The sequence below is a fragment of the Brienomyrus brachyistius genome, chromosome 10, assembly GCF_023856365.1.
Source record: "Brienomyrus brachyistius isolate T26 chromosome 10, BBRACH_0.4, whole genome shotgun sequence".
NCBI lineage: Eukaryota > Metazoa > Chordata > Actinopteri > Osteoglossiformes > Mormyridae > Brienomyrus > Brienomyrus brachyistius.
The window spans coordinates 28563350-28584827 of record NC_064542.1 but is presented as its reverse complement, the minus strand read 5'-3'; the positions used below and the strand labels follow the sequence as shown (position 1 = coordinate 28584827).

Here is a 21478-nt window from a genome sequence, read left to right as displayed (position 1 = left end):
CACCCACACCCAGGCCTCTCCCCACCCAAAAACCACCCCTTCTTTACATACTGTCCACCCCTCATCATGATCCCGCCCACCCTCCGCCCACTTCCTGTCCAAGCCCCGCCCGGTTTTCATGCCCCAACCAATCCCCAGCCCCACCCTCCACACTCACAGTGTCTTCAGGCCTGTGAGACCCTTGAACATGCGCCCATGCACACTTAGTAGCCGGTTCCCCGTCAGCAAAAGGTCCTGGATGCTGCCTGCCCCCTCAAAGGCCCCCTCTCGGATGTCACGCAGTTTGTTGTTGCTCAGGTTGCTGCACAGCAGGAAAGAGAGACAGAGCGGCACTCAGGAATGGCCTAATTCACCGCCCCCCTCCCACCCAAGACAGCTCGCTCCTTTTAAAAGGTGACGACAGAACGTGGCTGTACATTTTGCGCAGGTTTGGAAGCTTCTTGAAGGTCCCCGTGGCTTCCAGGATGGCGATGTCATTGTCATTCAGCCGCCTGTTGGGAAAAGGAGAGTTGGGGAGAGAGGACAAAGGGTCAGGATGAAGGATGGTGGCGCAGAGAAGCACACAGAGCAGTCATCACAATTTCTCTCCCCTAGAGGGAGCCAAGCGATAGTGACAGATCCCATTGGCAACATCCTAAAGACTCGGCGTAGCTGTGTGGGGGCACCCACTCAGCTGATTGGTTAACAGCTGCCGTGTGGTGTGTTGTGGGTGGAGTCAGGCCTGTCGGAGTGTGAACAGCTGGAGAATGGTGACAGATACACAGGGGTCCTTGTGTGATTGATGAGCGTGCCAGACAGGACTGGCCCGTCCTCCACTGAATGCAGAAGGGCACTGCCTGGTTTCCTTGGCGACCGGCGCCTTGGGAGATGCTGACAGTGGATGTCAGAGGCTTTAAAACGAGCCAGTGGAGGTGTATTAACCACCATGGTGCACAAACAGCCAACCTAAGGGCATAGGCTGTAAATAAGGCCTCTATATATTAATAAATAACCATATCAGGGGACTGTCAGAGGAAACACTGACCCCTACAGGGCATGCATGGTCAGGCCTTCAGTTGTCAGCCTGCTGGACCTACAGGAGCCACATAGACAGAGGGTAATGTCTGGCCTGACTGTTTTGCTTCCAAAATGATGACAGAATGCAGTGTGGATGCACGTGTGTGCTGGCGTGTGCCCTCACAGGTCTGTGGTATGCTCTGGGAGGTGGGCAGGGATATGCGTGAGCTTGAGGTTGGAGCAGTCCACCACCGTGCCCTCGCAGCGGCAGCGGTCAGGGCACACCAGGTCCTGGAAGCAGTCCCCACTTAGCCGACTCCGGTAGTCCTCTGAGCCTGGGAAGAAGCCATCCATCATGAGGGAGGGACACACACGCACACACACACACACACACACCCACACAAACACACACTCACACACACCCACACGCACACACAGATCCATGTTACACACTGATGTACAGTGTGACAAACTGAGAAACTGCATTTGAAAAAACATGCACGAGGGAAGTGAAAAACAGAAACACAGAGTCAGAGAAAGACAGACAGACCAGAGTCACACAGAGACAGATCAGAGTTACAAAGAGACACAGACAGACCAGAGTCACGCAGAGACAGATCAGAGTTACAAAGAGACACAGACAGACCAGAGTCACACAGAGACAGATCAGAGTTACAAAGAGACACAGACAGACCAGAGTCACGCAGAGACAGATCAGAGTTACAAAGAGACACAGACAGACCAGAGTCACGCAGAGACAGATCAGAGGTACAGAGACACAGACAGACCAGAGTCACACAGAGACAGATCAGAGTTACAAAGAGACACAGACAGACCAGAGTCACACAGAGACAGATCAGAGGTACAAAGAGACACAGACAGACCAGAGTCACGCAGAGACAGATCAGAGTTACAAAGAGACACAGACAGACCAGAGTCACGCAGAGACAGATCAGAGGTACAAAGAGACACAGACAGACCAGAGTCACGCAGAGACAGATCAGAGGTACAAAGAGACACAGACAGACCAGAGTCACACAGAGACAGATCAGAGTCACGCAGAGACACAGACAGACCAGAGTCACGCAGGGACAGATCAGAGTTACAAAGAGACACAGACAGACCAGAGTCACGCAGAGACAGATCAGAGGTACAAAGAGACACAGACAGACCAGAGTCACGCAGAGACAGATCAGAGTTACAAAGAGACACAGACAGACCAGTCACGCAGAGACAGATCAGAGGTACAAAGAGACACAGACAGACCAGAGTCACGCAGAGACAGATCAGAGTTACAAAGAAACACAGACAGACCAGAGTCACACAGAGACAGATCAGAGTTACAGAGACACAGACAGACCAGAGTCACGCAGAGACAGATCAGAGGTACAAAGAAACACAGACAGAGACACAAACACACATACACTCATAGACACATGCAAACACAATCAGACACACACAATGGTTGAGAATAACCCTGGTGACAATGTTGGCTTTTTTTTAGGGGGGCGGGGGGGGGGGGGGGGGCGGGGGGGGGGCGGGTATGCTCTCGCATCTCAGAGAGCCACGCGGCCACAGCAAACACAGAGCCAGAATCCCCACAGCGGTGCAGGGGGAGCCATCTTCAGCCTCGCCGGCCCCTCTAAGCACCCCCCCGTTTTGCTGTCATCTTTTCTCTGTGCCGCCTTGCTCCACTGCGCCAGGGGTAAGCGGCAGTCCCGCAGTGCTATCCCACAATGCCATGCTGCGTGCGAGTGCCCAGCGGTCCCTGGTGCTTGACGGAACCATGTGAAGGCGAGCGCAGGCGGCGGCACATGGTTAGATCAAGCACAAGAGACAGCTGCAGCAGAAGAGGAGGGCGAGGGCGACAGGAGCAACTAGGACAGAGCGGGCAGGAAGCTGGGGGTGTGGCCTGGGCTGGGGGGGCGGGGTGTAGGCGGGGTCATTAAAGAAAGTCTCTACCCCCAACCACACAGACACCCCACTACGTCAAACAGAGAGGCACCCTGAACAAACACACTAACCAAAGAATGAATTAATGAAACAAAAGACTTTAAGGCAGCTGGTCCAAAGCAGGTCACATTGGCCTGGTAAGAGAGAGTCCTGAGAGATTCCCACTGATACCCAGAGGAAATCCCACAGAGCACGGGCTGTAAATCCCAGACACAAGCCCATGGCCCCCAGCCCTGGGGCCCTAGTTAGCCCCGCCCCATCCCGACAAGGACACACGGCGGCTGATTACCTGAGCAGCGGAACTTCTTGCTCTTCACCTGGCTGATGCGCTTGTTGGCCAGGCGGCGCGGGTGTGAGCAGCGGGCGCCGCTGGTCTCGATGGGATTGTCGAACAGGAAGTCGGCCAGCCACTTCAGGTGGCAGTCACACATGAAGGGGTTCTGGGCCAAATGTCTGATGGGGCACCGAGAGAGAGAGTCACCCTCAACGTGGCTGAGATGGGGAGTGACTGTCGTCATGGCAGCACAGCGTGTGACATCTGACACGGGAGCTTCACCCCAATTCCAAGCCCTGTCCGGCGACTCCATGACTCATGATCCTGCCTCACCCCACCCCGCCCCCACACACCCTGCCACATCCACCCCAGCCCTGGCCCAGCCCCCTCCCCCAGAAGGCAGGCCTGGCACTCACAGGGTCTTGATGGACCGCAGGGGCGCAAAGAGGCCTTTGCTGATGGTCTGCAGCTTGTTGTCATACAGTGAGAGGAGGTTGAGGTTCTGGAGGTCCTGGAAGGTGTTCACTCGTAGGCAGGTGATCTTGTTGGCATTGAGCAGCCTGCAGGCATATCAAAGTGAAAGAGTGTAAGCATCATAATTACTACTATACACCACTACCATTGGTATGACTGAGGTCACAGGAAAGGGAGGCCACAACGCACAGTACCAGTCCCAGGACAGCCTGGAAACACAGGCAACACAACAGAAAGAGGAACAGAGCACAGGGCAGGCTGGAGTAACACAGGCCACACAGCACAGGGCAGACTGGAGTAACACAGGCCACACAGCACAGGACAGGCTGGAGTAACACAGGCTACACAGCACAGGACAGGCTGGAGTAACACAGGCCACACAGCATAGGACAGGCTGGAGTAACACAGGCTACACAGTACAGGACAGGCTGGAGTAACACAAGGCACAGCACAGGGCAGACTGGAGTAACACAGGCCACACAGCACAGGACAGGCTGGAGTAACACAGGCTACACAGCACAGGACAGGCTGGAGTAACACAGGCCACACAGCACAGGACAGGCTGGAGTAACACAGGCTACACAGCACAGGACAGGACAGCATTACTGATTGCACTGAGGCTGGTCCAACTCCACCCGTGTGCTTTGTGCTTATATCATTAGGCTAATGAGGTGTTTACCACACAAACCATGCATTTGTGGGGGGGGCGCTAAAGTGGCCTTTCAAGTGGGCCCCCAGAAACAACAAACTGGCCCCTGTCTGGGGGTACCGAGGGTAAAAAATAAACCAAGGCAAAAAAGCATGCAGTTCCTTGGTGAGCAGCCCGGGGCCCGAGAGTGGCTCCACCCCCCTTCCCGTCCCCCCACGCACACAGCGGACTATAAACACACAAACAAGCAGAGACCCAAGCATCTCCATCTAGTGAAATGGCTAAAGAGCTGGAGACACGGGTATTAAAACAGGCGGCCCTCTAGGCTCTGGCGTCACGTCTGAGAGATGTTTCCATGTCGACATCCGCATAACCAGGTGTGAGAGACATACTCTGTAATCACGGCCCGTTTAGAGGCTAATGATCTCACAAAGGCGGCCACTCGCTGAGGGGATCGTTCCGGATGAGAGAGAGGTTCTTGGAGGATGTACAGCACACGTGCACACAGGTCGTACAGAGAGAAAGGAGATGCAGAGGCACGAAACACAAAACAAAGAGAGACGCTGACACACAGAACTGGCACAGGCAGACACAGACACACAAAGTGACGCAGACAGTCCTCCGCCATCACAGCCTCTTCCAGGGACTTACAGGAGCTGCAGGGACACCAGCCCATCAAAGAGTCCCTTGGGGATGTCCGTGATCTTGTTCCCGTACAGGACCCTGTGGGGACACAAGCGTGCTCCCTTTACATAAACACCTGAAATCATTTCCTGCAAATGCGTTCTGCTCTGGGTACCAGCAGGGGGCCTGGTGGTTAAGGATACACTGTATTTCTGGGTGACAGCGGAAGGAGAAGAGTAATCACAGGGCTGCCAGTGGTAATGGGACAGACCATTGGTGAGTGTGTGACAAACCCGATTCTGCTCCCGCAACGAGCAGCGAAGCTACACAAGGTGCTAATGACTTCCTGAAGCAGATGGGGGTGGATGGGGGGCCTCCTCTAATGTGTCTGTGTCCCCCAGGCTGCTCCCACATGTGTCACTCATCTTCAGGATATTTAAATGGAGATTCAAAGAGATGTCTCTGTGCCCCATGGCTGCAGATGCTGGCAGATTCTGAGCTGTCTGCTTCCCACCTTCTTACTGTGCCTGTGTATGTATATGTGTATATGTCTGCTCTAATTCCGTCTTACCGCTCATTCTTTGTTAGGGCAGGTGTGTATTTGCAGGTGTGTATTTGCAGGTGTGTATTTGCAGGTATGTATTTGCAGGATTGTGTTTTAAGGTGTCTGTGCACCTTCCACTGCTGTTTGACTTCTCTGCTCATCATAGGTTAGGTCAGGAATGTGTCCACTGCATGTTTAAAGTGCACGTTTATGCTGTGACTTTACACTGTGACTTTACACTGTGTGCTTAACAGTGTATGTTTAGTGTGTGTGTATGGTGTGTTTACAGTGTGTGCGATGGTGCACGACTTACAGTGAGGTGAGGGACCGCAGGCCACTGAAGGCATCAGCTGCAATGTCGGAGATCTGGTTCTTGCTCAGGTCTCTGGAGGAGAGTGAAAGAGAAACAAGGGTGTTATAAAGCAGGCAGGGGCAGGGCATGGCTGGGAATGAGGTACAGATAGGGTGGGTCATGGTCAGGAATGAGGTACAGATAGGGTGGGTCATGGTCAGGAATGAGGTACAGATAGGGTGGGTCATGGTCAGGAATGAGGTACAGATAGGGTGGGTCATGGTCAGGAATGAGCTACAGCTGGGGGGAGAAGCATAGTCAGGAATGAGGTACAGATAGGGTGAGGCATGGTCAGGAATCAGGTGGTGCTGGGGGCAGGAGCATGGTCAGAAATTAGGTACAGATGGGATGGGGCAGAGCCCATCCTTCCATCCGTGGCATTCAGTGATAAGATTACACTCCTGTGTGGTTGATAGATCGCAGCTGCCCCCTAACATGCAGTTGGCCCAGAGTGCTGACTGGCTGGAGGTTGAGTGGGAGATGAATCCCCCCCCACCCCTACACTCTGCATTATTAAAAGGCCAGTGCAGTGTGGGAGTGTGCGCACCACATAAACACCCCCACCCCCCTGCAGTCCGCACTCACATTCTCTTCAGCTTCTTGTACAGAGAGAATGCTCCGGCAGGGATGCTCTTGATCAGGTTCTGCTCCAGGCGACTACGGGGGAGAGCAGGTGAGATTGGTTAAAATGCAGGTTCTGTCTGACTGCCCCAGCCTGTTCAGCTCAGTCACATCACAGAAGCCCAGTTTTGTGGCCCTGTGAACCTACATGAGATACCCCCAGGGTAGAGAGGCACTGCCTAACGTGGACCCCGATCACTCCTGACTGTGAGAATGTGTTTCAGTGTAAGGCGGTATGGGAAATTGGTGAATGTGCATCATTGTGTATGATTTTAGATGTATTTGGTTGTGTATTCCAACGTGCATTTGATTATATATTTGAATGTACATTTGCACAAGTGTATTTGATTGTGTATTTTAGTGTATTTAGACATGCATTTGACTGTGTATTTGATAATGTGTGTTGAGTGGGTATTTCCATGTTTATATTTAAGTTTGCATGTGCATGCCTGTCTTCCTTGCCCTCTGCCTGCACAGTTGCCTCATCTCTGTCCGGACTCTGCCCTTAACCCTAAGCCCACCCTGCATCAGTTACATCCATCCTCCATCTCAGGAGGCAGTGGTGTAGGGAGGGGGGGGGTGTCGGGGTCAGAAAGCCATCCACATCCCACGACTCATTTCGGGGCACCCAGGTGTGACGGTGAGGAATGGATTCAGAGCCTTAGGGGACAGTGAGCAGGACAAGCAGCTCAGCCCGTCGGTATGTAGTGATAAAGGGAGGGAACGGGAGGGAGGCCGTTTACCCGGATTCGTCCGTCTCTGAGGGCGTGAGGGAGGCAGCACTGAGTAATGGATCCTACCTGACGTTGACTTTTCAACGGAAAGGTCATCCCCACACAGAAACCAGGGCGTGCTGAAACGGATGCCGTCACGTGCAGAGCAGCACTGCCTTAGCAACGCAAACAGAAAGCTATGGCCAGCTAATCTATACATGAAATGGTCCCACCCAGGGTACAGGGGTTCATTGCAGAATTAATAGACAATCCTGCTGGTGTGAGGAAATAACATTAAACTTTGTGACTTCGGACGAACGTCTGGGGGGTAAAGGGAACATCTCTAGCAGAGTTTGGACTCTCGACTGGCCTAGTAGCATGAGAAACGGAGCCTCAGAATAGCCAAAGCCCACTTGGGTGTGGTGCGTTTAGGTGTGGTCGGGGTGTGGCCTATGCAGACACTGGGTGTACACATCACTCACATCTCCACAATGCCTTCGGGAAGGTTAGCGGGAATCTCCGTGAGGCCCTTCCTACGGCAGTCGATGATGTTGTTGTTGCAGGTGCAGGCCGCCGGGCAGACCGAGGCCTGAGGTGTGCAGGTGCGAGGTTCTGCCTGGGTAGGGCCTGAAGGGGGAGGATATTGTGATGAACAACGCACCTCTGTACTGATGCATTTGACCCAAGAGAGGTCGGAGGCTTGGGCAAGAACAAGCCAGTTAGCCACACTCCTAATTGTTTGAAGTGTCTCCTACCACATCACTCCAGGTCACTCGCACCTTAAATACCTACCTGTACACACAAAGTCCTTCTTCTGCACATCGGGCACGTTGAGACCTCTCATGTTGGCGGGGGCCATGCACTGGGTGAACGGTGCCAGGCTCCTCCTCTGCCGGAGCCAGTCGGAGAGCCAGGCCAAGTGGCAGTCACAGTGCAGGTTGTTGGAGTGAAGACGCCTGTGGAAGGAGATGGTGTGAGGTGTGGCGTTTAATTAACCTCAAATCTCGCGCACATAAAAACAACCCGCGCGCGTATGTTCTCGCGAGCAGAAAGCCCATCCTCTGTATGTGTCCACACAACGATCGCTCTTTTGCTCGCTCGGAAATTATTCTCAAAACCCTAACCAGGCGCAGGTAAGGGGCCGCGAATAGAATACCTATCCTCTCTACAAGCCCGCTCTCGCTGGACGCTCTCTGCTACTGCACAACACACGCACCACTGGTTATGTTTTGAGACTTTGGATTTTTCCACTTTGTTGATTGGTCACTTTGAATCCTGTGATTGGCTGTTTGCTTTGGAAGAAGATGAAGATCACTGACCAGTCGATGAGAGAACAACCAGTTTCATGCTCTGTCATGATGTCGGAGCAAGGATGTTAACATCTTTCCGAGATCCTATTTTAATATTGTATATTCAAGGTGGTAATTGGAATAAGACATGTGTCTGAAGACATCTAAGTGAAAAATGTGTGCTAATGTTATCAGTAATGCATGTAGCAAATGCTAATGCTGGTGCTAACACTGATGTCAACACTGCTATTGCTAATGCTGGTGCTAACACTGACGTCAACACTGCTATTGCTAATGCTGGTGCTAACACTGACGTCAACACTGCTATTGCTAATGCTGATACTAACACTGATGCCAACAGCACTAATGGTAAGGCACTGCCAGCGTGGCAGCATCTGGGGCTCCATGCCTCCCCCCCCTACCTCAGCTGCCCTTCAAATGACTGCCCCTTGGGACCCATTATACGACAATAACATAAAAGTCGGATGAAAAATAGCCTCAAAAGGCAGCATGAGGCTTTTCGGGCCTGTCTATGTCATTTCTGTCATGTCTATGTCACTGTGGAAATCCTGTAAGATTCACAAGCCCCTCCTGCTGAAAATCCCATTTACGGCCTGGGACTAATCATGGCAAAGTGGGATTAAACTGGCACGGGGCAGGGGGATTTAAGGAGGCTGCAAATGCAGGCGTAGACGTGGATGATCTGGAGCAGGACAGATTCATTCAGCTGAGACCAGCAGAAAGGTTGCGGGTGGGGTGTCCATCAGGCAGCGGGGGGCGCTCTCTTCACCGGGTCTGCCCCCCCAGCCTGCTCAGGGGACATCCATCTGGGTAATGAAATGGGGGCGGCTATGTGGAAGTGGGACGAACCCCCCCCCTCCCGCCTAAGAAACCAGAAGCCCACCCCCCGGCCCCACTAAACAGATTACAGACATCTCTAAACATCTGATTTAATAAGCTGTTTTTACAAGCAAAAAATTCAATATCGAGACCTCATGGATATTACTGGAAGAAAATTCAATACAAAGGCAGAGGGAGGGGAGGTGGGGGGGGGGGTTGTGTGGTGGGCTGGTGTGGATAATTCAATACTGCCCAGAGAACTGGAGGTCTGGCCAGGACAGCGTCAGCAAATTCAATCCCGCAAGAGAGATTGGGGGCCCCGGGGTCCGGGGGGAAGGGGTCCTGGGCCTGTCGGCTTTCCTGATGGATGGGGGGGCCATCCTCTTCGGGAGGGAGCCTCCGAAAGTGGAAAATCTCAGACCCCTGTGCCCCCAAAAATCATGGGGGGTCCCCGTCAACACCAGAGTGGGGCTACGGCAGTGTCTCTTGGGGAGGAGAGGCTCCGTATTTTCATCTCAAGCCTTCCTACCCTCCTCGAAAAAGCCCGAACTGGCCAACCCTGAGGCGGCGGCGGGAGAGGTGAAGGTCGGCCATGGTGAGACCACGTTCCAGGGAGGCTGGCCAGCCAGCGGGTCTCATCCATCGCGGTCGCATCCTGACAGCTAAAACGCCGGGGCTTTTTCCCAGGCCCTGCCTGTGCTGGCAAGCTGACGGCCTTCTTAACCTGTGGCGTACTTTGCCAATCTGCCACGGTCCCTGCTGCACCGTGTTGGGAATTACACAGCAACGCTCTTGGAAGGAGATTAGCCTGTTAACCTGTGGCCAGGTGCAGTCAGCGTGGATAGTGCAGATCTGCCTAAATAATCAAGGAAACAATGGCAACAATGGCGCTAATTAGTGATACTTACAGAGTCCGCAGCTTGGGCATGTGGTTGAAGCTGGACAGTGGGATAAGGGAAATGTTGTTGTTGTTGAGGGTGCTGCAAAGACAGAGAGGGAGGGGGGTTTCATTAACATAACTAAGAGGGGGGGGTGAAATCTGGTGAGTCTCTGCTGCTCCCCGCACCCCACCCTGTAGATGGCCAGGGACACCCCCACCAGCAGTACGTGGTACCAAATCTGTACGGGTAAAGCTTCTTATTGTAAACAGTGCGACTTTGCAGTCCAACCCCACAGCGACACCCCCTATCCCCCCCCACCCCCCGAAGCTGAACGATGAGGGCTTAAATGGCGCTGAGAAAGCAGCTAAACGGCGCCTCCTAGCAACTTACGCTTTACAGCTTTACCTCTTAATGACAGGGTTACCGAGGGAGAGCGAGGCTGTTCCTCCCGGCCAGCGTCAAATGCGATGCGGCCCGTGGTACAGCGGTCCGCTGATGTGCGTCCGAGCGCCCCCCACCCCCCACCCCCCACCCCCGAGGGAATGGCCTCCCACTTTACGGTATAATAATCCCTTCCCAAACATTACCATACTTGTGGGATTTTCAAGGTTTTATTTATAACGAATCGGAGGGGGAGTAAGAACGGGGTAAAACATAACAACCGCAAGGGAGAGAAGATGGCTTTTCTACTGAGCGGGAGGACGCAGGGGCGACGTCCTCGGCACACAGCGAAACGCGATCCCTGCGTGGCGGCAAGGCTGAGCCAGGCCTGGGCCCTCACACGGGGCCCTGCCAGAGTTTCGGCAGGAGGCGGGAGTCACGTATGGCCCGTGACTGGGGGAGAGGCAGCAGCAACAGCAACGTAAGTTAAAAACAACTCTGCTACCCAAATACCTGGCAGTAATCTTGGAAGGGGAAGGGATGCAACCTTGACGAGACCACAGAAGAGTGGCAAGGGATCAAATCTGTACCGTGAGGAAGGCAAAAGGAACCTCCCCAGCCATAAAACATAGGCTGATTTAGAAGAAGCGTGAGACGAGGGCAGGGGGCAGCACTGAGACGAAGGGCTCTGGAAAGTGCTGCTGGACAATGACTGTGTCGAGACTGCAGACAAGCTGCAGGGAGACAATGAAGTCTCACACTGCACACACTGCATCCAGGCAGTAAAGTCTCACACTACACACACTGCATCCAGGCAGCAAAATCTCACACTGCATAAACTGTATCCAGGCAGTTAAGTCCCACACTGCACACACACACACACACACACACGGCATATTGGTATTGCACTGCACACACTGCATTCAGGCAGTAAAGTCTAACACTGCACACACTGGTGCCAGGCAGTAAAGTCTCTCACTACAACCATGCATAAAGTCACACTCTGCATTTACTCTTTCCTAATTACAAATATTTTGGTTTCATATGCCATGGAAATGCTGGTAGAGCACACATAAAAACTGAATAACCACAGTGATTATGAGGAAACAGAACCCTTGAGACGGTGCTATCTTCAGGCTCAGTCTCGACCTCCATGCTAGTTTGCTGGAGACCATGGAATCAATGCTCACTGTCTGCATTACCTGAGAGCAGTATGGTGGCCACGTCCACACACGCTTCCCACAGTCACTAAAGTCTTGCAAACTGCTCCTTGTGATTCTCCCGAACACAAATGGCCTGAAGGAAGGGGCAGTTAGGAAGGGGCAGCTGGGGGTAACATGAAGGCAGGAGTGGAGGAGAGGCAGGCAGAACAGCATTTCAGACACACGATGTGGGGGTCAGACAGGGCGCAGTGTAGGTGTGACGCCTGTCACAGTGCCTGAGATTTCTAGCCTGATTATATGTTTCAACCCTAGGATAGGAGGAGTGCGGTTCCCTGCTTGTGCAGATGAGAGAGACAGAGTGGCCGTCGAAACATGAAGAAGGTTTTGTGTCTTTCTGTCTGTTTCAGAATCCTGAGAGCACCATGGGAAAATGCGGCACTGGTCACCGACTCCACGGCAACAGCGCCTGAAGTGTCACGGCGGCCTTAAGTCAGGCCTTGAAGTCAAAACAAATGAACTAAGTGCCCCCAGATGAGGGCTAATTTCGTTACGGGGTCCAGGGTCTCCGCGGAGCTTGTTGCAGTGTGACGGAGTCGGTCCAAACTGGATAGGAATGGGTCTGCTTTTGTTTTCAAAGCACGGGGAGCTTTGCTGAAGCACGGATCTGCAATCGAACGCTACGCCACTAACTCAAACAAACCTCGCTAAGGGTAAACACAGGCCTAAAATCACCAGTAGCAGCAGGGCCACATCGTGAACCCCAAGCCTGAGAGCGGGATCAGTGAAACAACAGCAAAGACACCAGAGATTATGCTTGGAAAGCGAACCCTAACCCTCTCCAGAAGGAGGTGATGAAAAGGCCACACCCGTGGGAGCCCCGAGCAGTGGGGGGAGGCAGGGACGACATGAGCGGAGCGCTGACGAGGCCGTTATATCATAAACGAGGACAGATCGGGTGTAAGCTGCACCTACCTCCTGACGCTCAGAGCGACATGATTAATTGTCCCCCGGTGTGAAGCCAGCAGAAGGGGTACTTACAGATCATACCTGATACCACCACGCAGCACCGTGACCGCAATAACACGGAGGAGGCTCTGTCTGGGGGCAGGCGCATTTCTTGGGCTTAAAAACATCACGATGATTCGCCTCCTCCCTGCACTGAGCTTGTTTCTGCCCCCACCTCCCCGTCCATCACGGTGACAGCCACATTATTTAGCTAAGGACTACAGTTTAATCGGCCATGCGGAGGTCAGATCAATACCTTCCACAAGGAGGTGGGCTGCTGTCAGCTATTAAAGAGGCATAGAATTGCTAATTAGCGCCACCTCTGGGGGTCCGCTCGGCACAGTCCTCGGGCCGTCTTCTTCTCTGCCTGCTCAGGTCAGGCACGAGAGTTGATCTCAGCACGCGCTATATAAACAGACCATTATCCGGCAGGTGAAACGTCACCTTAGGTGTCTTTGTTTAGCGTGTGACATGCGTTGTTGATATCATGCCGAGGGGATACTGTGGGTCAGAGACCCAGGATTTATCTCATGGCTTTATAAATGCCGTTTCCATGGTGGCGGGGCTAACAGCAGAGACACTCGTGCTCCCTGGACCTCGCGATGACGTCACCTGGCTCCAGGAATCTAAGATCACGGCTCCCTGCGATGCACGTGCCAGGGGGACCGGCTGACCGAAATCATGGGTTGGGCCCTCAGCAAATTAAAAGTCCATGGCACAGCTAAAAGAAAGTCATTGGTTTGGAGATGACTGTGTACTCTGAACTACCAGCATGTATGAGTAATTCATCGAATACCCCTGTGCTCTTTGTAAATAAGAAGGTCTCCTTCAGGAAGGTCTCCAGAAAGCCTGCAGTTCCGTGAGTGGAAACCGCAGGGTGAGGAACACCGTCTGGCCCTCCCTCCTGCATTTCTGACAGTCCCTTCCATCCACCTCCTGAAAGATGCAGGTGGTCTGTGACTTGGCATTTTAGGATGCTGTGCCTCTGATTGGAAGGTCGCCGGTTCAAATCCCAGGCTCAGCAGAGTGACTTCATCATTGGGTGCCTGAGCGAGGCCCTTAACTGCTACATGTTCCACAGTCTCTGTCCACTGCTGTCTCAAAAATAGTCTATTGCTCCGGATAAGAGTGTCTGATAAATAAATTGCAGAGAACGCCTCTTCCACAAAGCCCATGCTTGCAAATAAGCAAGGTGTTCATGTTAAAAAAAAGGGAAGTAAAATAAAGACTTGGGGTCATTTTGAACCGATATGGTGTTTCTGTGAGTAACACCCCACCGCTTTGGGGTGAAGTTTGCCGAGCTGCTCACTGCTCTGCTGCAAGCGGCGGACATAACTGGCTGACCCCAGGCTCTCAGAGGAGTTTGGAATCAGCCAGCGTCTGGATTGTTCAAGAGAGATCTGACAAGCACTCAGGGAGACATTCCTCAGAATCCCATCAGGACAACATCTTATCTCAAGAAGATATTTTCATGAAAACATTGAAAGCTATAACTCATTCCCGTTTCTTCAGAGAACTCACACAGATATTAATAATCATTTATTTAACGAAAAACACACTGCACACGAAAACACACCAACTAGACCGCAGCTTACAGCAGACAGTGTGGTTCAGGGTTTGAGACTGTCGATGATAAAATCTGAAGACCCGCCTTTGAGCCTGAGAGGGTTGTGGTTACTGTTCTGGTTCTGGTTAGCACTGCTCACGCCTAAACAGCGGGTTCTGTTTTGATAAGCGATGCCGGTGAGTGGGTTCCGTACCTCCCTGCTTACAGGCAGATGGTCCTGCATTGTATCTGCTCAGTGAACAATGAAATGGAGCAGCGCTGGATCACAGCGCCTTTATTGTCCTTTATTTTCCTCAGACCGTCTCGATTTCACGCCGTTGTCTCCGTGCAACAGGCCACGTGCTTTAAATTTAATAAAGCCACCTGTTCAAATGGGGCATATTTCCACAGACGGAAGGCCATTATTAAAGGTATTAGCTCTCCGCAGACAAAGCATGCACTGAGGTCATGTGCTCATGCTCCCTGGGAAACGTGTCACCGATGGTCTGAGGAAATATCAAAGAAGAAATACAAGCAAATTGAATTATTATCATTACTAACATATTTTTGAATGCCGGAATATTTTTGCAGCTGTGTTCATTTTTCAGAGCTACGTGCTTTTCTGGAATGAGCCCCCTGTACGGACTCGCTCCGCCATTCCTACTTCTCCACTTTGTAATTTATTGCAGTTTCTTTCGGGTTGAAAGTTGTCCAGATTTTTACAGCACGCCGGAATCATGCCTGCGATCTTTACTCTGGCTCATCGAAATGCGAAGCAGCGTCGGGGACAAGGAAAGGCGGCCGTGTTCGGGGGCCATTAGCGGAATCGTCAGCTCGCTCATGTTTTAATTCGGAGAGGAGCAGAGAAGGCACGTTACTTCCAAGGGTGACTGCGCTTTGGCCGTCGCTTAAGCGAGCCGCCCTTACGGATAACAGGAGAAATTGGTGGCATGGTTATGACATTCACATTACGTTTAGCAGAGGCTTTTATCCAAAACACTGTGCATTTTTAAGAAAGCAGGCTCAGACGGCCCCTAAATTAACTGGGGATTAAGGGCCTCGCTCAGACACCCACTGGTGAAATCACTCTGCTGGCCCTGTGTTTTGAACTAGCAACCTTCTTATCACAGGCATGGCATCCTACCCCAGTGAACCACACACCCTCCCCCTATCATGCGGATACTTCCCAACTGAATCCCGGTGAATCCCAGCTGTGATGGCTGGACTTACGTGGCCCTGCTCCTTCCTGCTGGAACACTGTCCTCTGTGAGACCTTAAACAGCATCACCGTGTTGAACGATCTCCAAACTGCTCCAGCGTTTCGCTACAGGTTTGATGATAATTTGACAAGAAACAGCAACCAGCACACCTCTATGAGCCATGATCATCCACAAGGAATTTGCAGTATATCACCACTATTCTGTGCTAAGGCAATATTGCTTTTTGCACTGATAAAAACCAAATGAGATGCACGATTACATAACATCAAATTTAATAGCGTTATCTGTTTCTGCTCAGAAATTTACTTCACACTCAGGCCTGGTATAACTATTTCTGTGTTTAATAACTGTGTAATAAAACAATCTGGAATGTAAATGACTGCTTCGGAACAAAGGAATTTCTTGATGAGAGACGACTTAAGGAAAGGCCACAAGTGCTAAACGGTACAGCTGGCTGGTGGACGGATGAACGTGTGGATGACGTGCAGTTCATTTAACTGCATTAGAGGTTCAATGAATGAATGGCTGAATGCCACCTCAGATCACCTATATGCCAGACATATTTATCTAGCTATCTAAGATCTGCTTCTCCAGAGTGGGTCTAAACTCTGATTAGGAACAAAAAGCTATGCAGGAGAGGTCAAAACCCCCCACACATTTAACCAGTTAACAGTGAGTCCAACAGTAACTACCAAAACCAGCCCACAAACACTCATCACCAGAATAAACTACCAAAACCAGTCCACAAACACTCATCACCAGAACAAACTACCAAAACCAGCCCACAAACACTCATCACCAGAACAAACTACCAAAACCAGCCCACAAACACTCATCACCAGAACAAACTACCAAAACCAGCCCACAAACACTCATCACCAGAACAAACAACCAAAACCAGCCCACAGACACTCATCACCAGAACAAACAACCAAAACCTGCCCACAGACACTCATCACCAGCACTAACCACCAAAATCCACCAGAGACACCACTCACTGGCAAAAATGCAGGACCGGCAAGGCCATACTGCCGCTCAGAGGACACTCAGGAAGAGAAAACGGACAAACAGAGAGGAAAAGGGAAAGAAAGATCGGAGAAAAGAGAAGGAGCTGGCTCAGGCTCCCCGGAGCAGATGGTGCAGGAACTCACAGAATCTCGAGGTCGCGGAGGGCGCGGAAGGCTCCGTCCTCAATGCAGCTGATGTGGTTGCTGTCCATTTGCCTGCGGACCAGAGACAGGAGTCAGAGTTGTGGGTGAGGGTGGGAGCAGGGGGGGTATGAGCCGGGCGGGGGGGGGGAGGGGGGGGGGCGGATGGCAGTGAGGGGCAGAGGGAGACGCTGGAGACACCAGCCCCACAAGCCGGGCTTTCAGTTCTGCTAACCGCAGCCCAAAGACAGAGCAGCTGGCTGGAGCGGCCATCGTCTCGTTATGCCTGCTGCTGTAGGAGCAAGCAGGGGAGAGAGGGAGAGAGAGAGGGAGAGAGAGAGAAAGTGAGAGAGGGACATTGAGAGAGAGAGAGAGCGCAGCCCCTCACACTGTCAGCCCTCTCTATGTATTCATTTTCTGTCCTTGTGTCCCTCCCTCCCTCCTGATTTTACAAAGGGGAATGGCAGTTGTTTCATTACATTAGGGTGCCCAATCCATTAGGCGCTTTTACCGGCCGTCACTGCAACAATCTCATTAAAGGGGCGCGCACGTTTGTAAATCAGCTTTGCCTTGCCGCTGGATGCTCTCCTGCTACAAACCTCCCGTTCTGTTACTTTGATCCTCAAGCCTAAGTGGCCACCTTCCCACGCCTCCTCAGAGAATGGGACAGATGGTGAAGGGCGGGGGGGGGGGGGGGTGGAGGTGGCAAAAATGTAAAAATTGTTCTATTAGGTTCCTTAACATCCATGGAGGGTGTGACTCCCTGATAGAAGTCTCCATGGCGATCGGACCCAACAGGAAGCTTCCCAGCTCCCGCCCTTTATACCAAGTTTATGCTCCATCTCAGTCTCCCTGTTACCCCTCCTGTGCCCCCAAACTGGCTCTTCACCTTTCAGTCCTATCTGGACAGTTCCTGCCTTGGGGACGAGAGGGGACCAGTGTGGAGAACAACAGGACTTTCTGGGGTCACTCATAATCGATACCAGTTAACAGAGACGATGTTTCTCAAACTGGTTCACATCCGATGACATGCTGGGTGTGTTTAGCGACTGTATGACGACCAGAAATACAACACAAATCCTGTTCTTCTGTGAGATGGGTCCATCATCTGGATGATGCCAGCTCTGGGGCAGCAGCAGCTGTGGCCCTGCAGAGTTTGCATCTGCGGGTTGTGGGTTCAGGTCCCGCACGGTCTTCCCCAACTGGATCAATAGGTCAGCATCAGCTGCACACCCTGATGCAGCGTCAGTCGATGGAGCTGGTTCGGATGGCGGTGCTGAGTGTGTGCAGGAGAGCTGTCCAAGGAGCCCACACGGGTTTTAAGGTGGCCATCACTCATGTGCCCCCCCTCCCCCACTTAGTACTGTCTGCCCTTTGATTATACATTCCCTGTCGCCTGGAGACCACATCACTTGGTCACTCGGATGGTCGTCTCGGTGGTCTGCTGAATGTCCTTGGTGAACAGAGGTGAACATATCAAGGGATGAGGGTGCATGGTTGGGGGGAGGGCGGAACACTAAAATTTAATTACCCTTAATCTAATTACGGTAGCCTTTGATAATCCCAGTGATAAGAGGCAGTAGGGCAGGCGTAGGTCCCAAACTCCCACCACTGTCAACATGCTACAGGGACCACAGGACTCGGTACTGATAGCACACGGTACTGAGTCTCACCATGGCTCATTACGGGCTGAGAGATGGTGGGGGGGCGAGGGGGCGCCAGCAGCACCGCAGCTTCCTGTCTGCTCGTAAAACCTGCTGCTCCTATCGTCTGCAACACCATAACTCACAGGGACTGCGGCTGCCACGGCATTCTGGGTAGGAAAGCGTGACACCAGCAGGCTTTTTATGAGCCTATCTCAGTGCAGGGGGGCCGGGGGGCGGAGGGGGCGGGGGGGGGGTGTTACACCTGTGGGCAGCTACGTCCTCACATTCACCTGTGAGTCACTCTGCACTGGCCTCATCTGAGGCATAGCTCAACCACGAGGCTTCAGTTCCTACAGATCTCAAGAAGGTCCGTAAACCTCCAGTCTCCACTGATCTCCACAAGCTCGGGAACCTTCAGCCTCTGCAGATCTCAGCAGACTACATAGACCTCCATGAGTACCACTACAAAAGCCCCATTTTCCCTCGGCAGGACCGTGAATCTCTTCATGTCTCTTGTGGAATGGTCAGTGGTGTCTGACTGTTGCCAACGTATGATGTGAAGATAAAGTACACCAGTAAAGGAGAATGATGGGGCAGTGGGCTCGAAGAGGGAGACGGTAGGCGAAGGGACCGGGGAGGTGACTGTAAGGACATAGGACATCCGTGGCCATCACTGAGAACCCCCGGAGTAGGAGGGTGGAGGGCTCATCCCTACCTGTCCTTCCACGGGTTCTGAAGTGGGTGAAGTTCTGTGTCGTTTACTTTGGAACACTGTGCTCAAAAGGCACAATAAGGAGGGTGGTATTTGTGTGAGGCCCCCTATTGGCCAGTACCGGTCACTACACAAAATATTAAATAACCCATTAATTATTTGTGCAGTCCACAGTCCAGTTTAGATGTGCATTAAGGCCATATAGGAGAGGAGCATGAGGGTAATGCCAGTAGCATACGCTTGGGAAGAGTAGCGCTGAGCTCTGGTGACCCCCCCCCCCCCCCCCACATCTGACTGTCACATGTGTAGAGGTCCAGTTCAGCTGGAAGATGAGAGGCCGACAGCATGTCCAAGGTAGTGCAGCCTAAACGCACTTTCAATGGGCCCAAACACACACCCACACACAGGGCCCCATGGATTTCGCTGGTTAGTTATCAAGGGAAATATCACACCGTGAAGTGTAACTTCAACAAAGTGTCTTGTACAAACTTTGAGGGATCACTCCCGGTTCCACCCAGGCCTGTTTCCGGACCCAGCTGTGTTTTGCCAGCCAGAAGCGCAGTGTTTCCTGGTCTGTGCCAAGGGTCCGAACGTTGGCCTGAGCATACTGCCATTCTGGAGCTAAAACTCTGTGAAGTTGTCCTGCGGCTACTTCTCTGTCTCTAACACATTCATCCGGCCTTAATGCACGTCTAAATTGGACTGTGGACTGCAGAAATAATTAAGCTGTCAGACTGAAGATAACATAACAAAAACAAAATTTTATATTAGGTCTTTTTATTACAGGGTTGAATTTCTCCTTTATTGAAAAACTTGTTAAATTAGCCCCACAGTTTACTGGACGAGATCCGATACCTAACCCGCTATTAGTTATGGAAAATCAGTGTGGTCACCTGACTTTATTTACACAAAGCCTGAGAAGCGTCCTCCTAACCGGACAAGGGGGGGGGTGGGGTGGGGTGGTACTTACAGGTTCTTGACAGTAGTGATCCCCCGGAAGGCTTTGCGAGGAATGGCCTGGATTTGGTTCTCGCTCAGGTCTCTGTCAGTTACACAACACAAAAGGGGGGGGGTGTGTGCTTTAACCAGGTGAGTCTTCAACAACACAACTACCTTCTGTGTGTGTATAAGCAGTACATCCACCCATCCACCCACCCATCCATCCACCCATCCATCCATCCACCCATCCATCCATCTCTAAAATTCTAATTTAATAAAAAGTTTCAGTGGGCCTGGAACCCATCTCAGATAACACAGGGCACATGGCAGCAGGAATCCTGGATGGGATGCCACTCCATTGTAGGGCACAGACAGAAAATCACACACTTTGGGCACTTTTACTGGCACCACAACCCCGCAATGGAAACCTGCGCAAACACTGGGAGAACATGCAGAGACTCACAAATAAATATATTTGATTAATTACAGAGGAGACTAAGACCGCAAATCTCAGTGACATGAAGAAGATGAAGTGAGATGGAGGCTGAGGAGGGAGACAGACTTTTGCCGCATGGAGTCATGATTCGGATTATTCCTGACATGTCAGAGTGGGTTCCCTTAACTTAATTAAGCTTGTTTGTTTGTGGACTCTGGCTGGCAAATATAATTCGAAAACCAGAACGCAATTACCGGGAAAGCAGGAGATGAACGAGATACAGATATGCGCTCGGCCAATCAGAGACCCCCTCTTTCGCCGCTCTCGTGAAACGGGACCACCAATCGGGTCGACCCCCGTGACCCCGCTACAGCCAATTCTGGTGATAAACAATCAGGCCCGGGTCCAAGGCGCGGCATAAACTGCAGTGGAACCCGGCCAGATCCCACTGCGAGGCCCTGGGGATCTACGAGCTAAATGGCGAGCCGGCAATTTCCTCCTGAAGCGTTATAAAAACAAAATTTACTACACATCCGTCCGAGAAAAGCAGCGAGTGTTTCTGCTCGAAGTGACTCGGGTTTCAGATCCACGCGCTGAATGAGGCAGTGTTGTCGCTGCCCCACGTTGGTGTCCCTTCGACAAGTCCAGCGCTGCGCCAACCCCCCCCCCCCATCTGTCACCCCCCCCCCCCCCCCCCAACAGAGCTTTCCCGACCAGCAGCTTGCTGTTTTTCTGTCAGGCGCCTCTGAAAATGTGCTGCACGGCGGAAGAATGGACTGTAAATCTGCAAGCGGCCATGGGGGGGACGACGACTCGACAAGCACACTTGGGCAGCCCCCTTTTCGTTCGCATTGCGTAAACAGCGCAGTGTTAGCGAGCTCCACGTGTCGCCTGGCTGACTGCACAGACAACTATCTAAACATCCCCCCCCCCCCCAGCTAAGTCGTCATAAATATTTGATTGTTTTGTTTGCTTTGTGGCCTTTTTTTATCGTGCCAACGAAACATAAATACAGTCTGTCCGCCTGCGCCTGTTCGCCGGGAGTCACTGAGAACCGCGGAGACACACAGGC

At 52.2% G+C, this 21478-nt stretch overlaps 1 protein-coding gene across 1 annotated transcript in view; it reads right to left on the bottom strand.

The window, feature by feature from the left end:
- Positions 1 to 21258, bottom strand: part of slit3 (slit homolog 3 (Drosophila)) — a 40416-nt gene extending 19158 nt beyond the window's left edge. The window contains exons 1-14 of the mRNA XM_049027738.1: positions 21233 to 21258; positions 20002 to 20073; positions 16677 to 16748; positions 10238 to 10309; positions 7993 to 8156; positions 7683 to 7827; positions 6452 to 6523; positions 5828 to 5899; positions 4998 to 5069; positions 3640 to 3783; positions 3239 to 3402; positions 1181 to 1331; positions 417 to 491; positions 158 to 301 (exon numbers count right to left, since the gene is read on the bottom strand). Of these exons, the coding sequence (XP_048883695.1) occupies positions 158 to 301; positions 417 to 491; positions 1181 to 1331; positions 3239 to 3402; positions 3640 to 3783; positions 4998 to 5069; positions 5828 to 5899; positions 6452 to 6523; positions 7683 to 7827; positions 7993 to 8156; positions 10238 to 10309; positions 16677 to 16748; positions 20002 to 20073; positions 21233 to 21258 (1445 nt within the window). The remainder of the gene's footprint in view (positions 1 to 157; positions 302 to 416; positions 492 to 1180; positions 1332 to 3238; positions 3403 to 3639; positions 3784 to 4997; positions 5070 to 5827; positions 5900 to 6451; positions 6524 to 7682; positions 7828 to 7992; positions 8157 to 10237; positions 10310 to 16676; positions 16749 to 20001; positions 20074 to 21232) is intronic.
- Between the last annotated feature and the right edge of the window lie 220 nt (positions 21259 to 21478).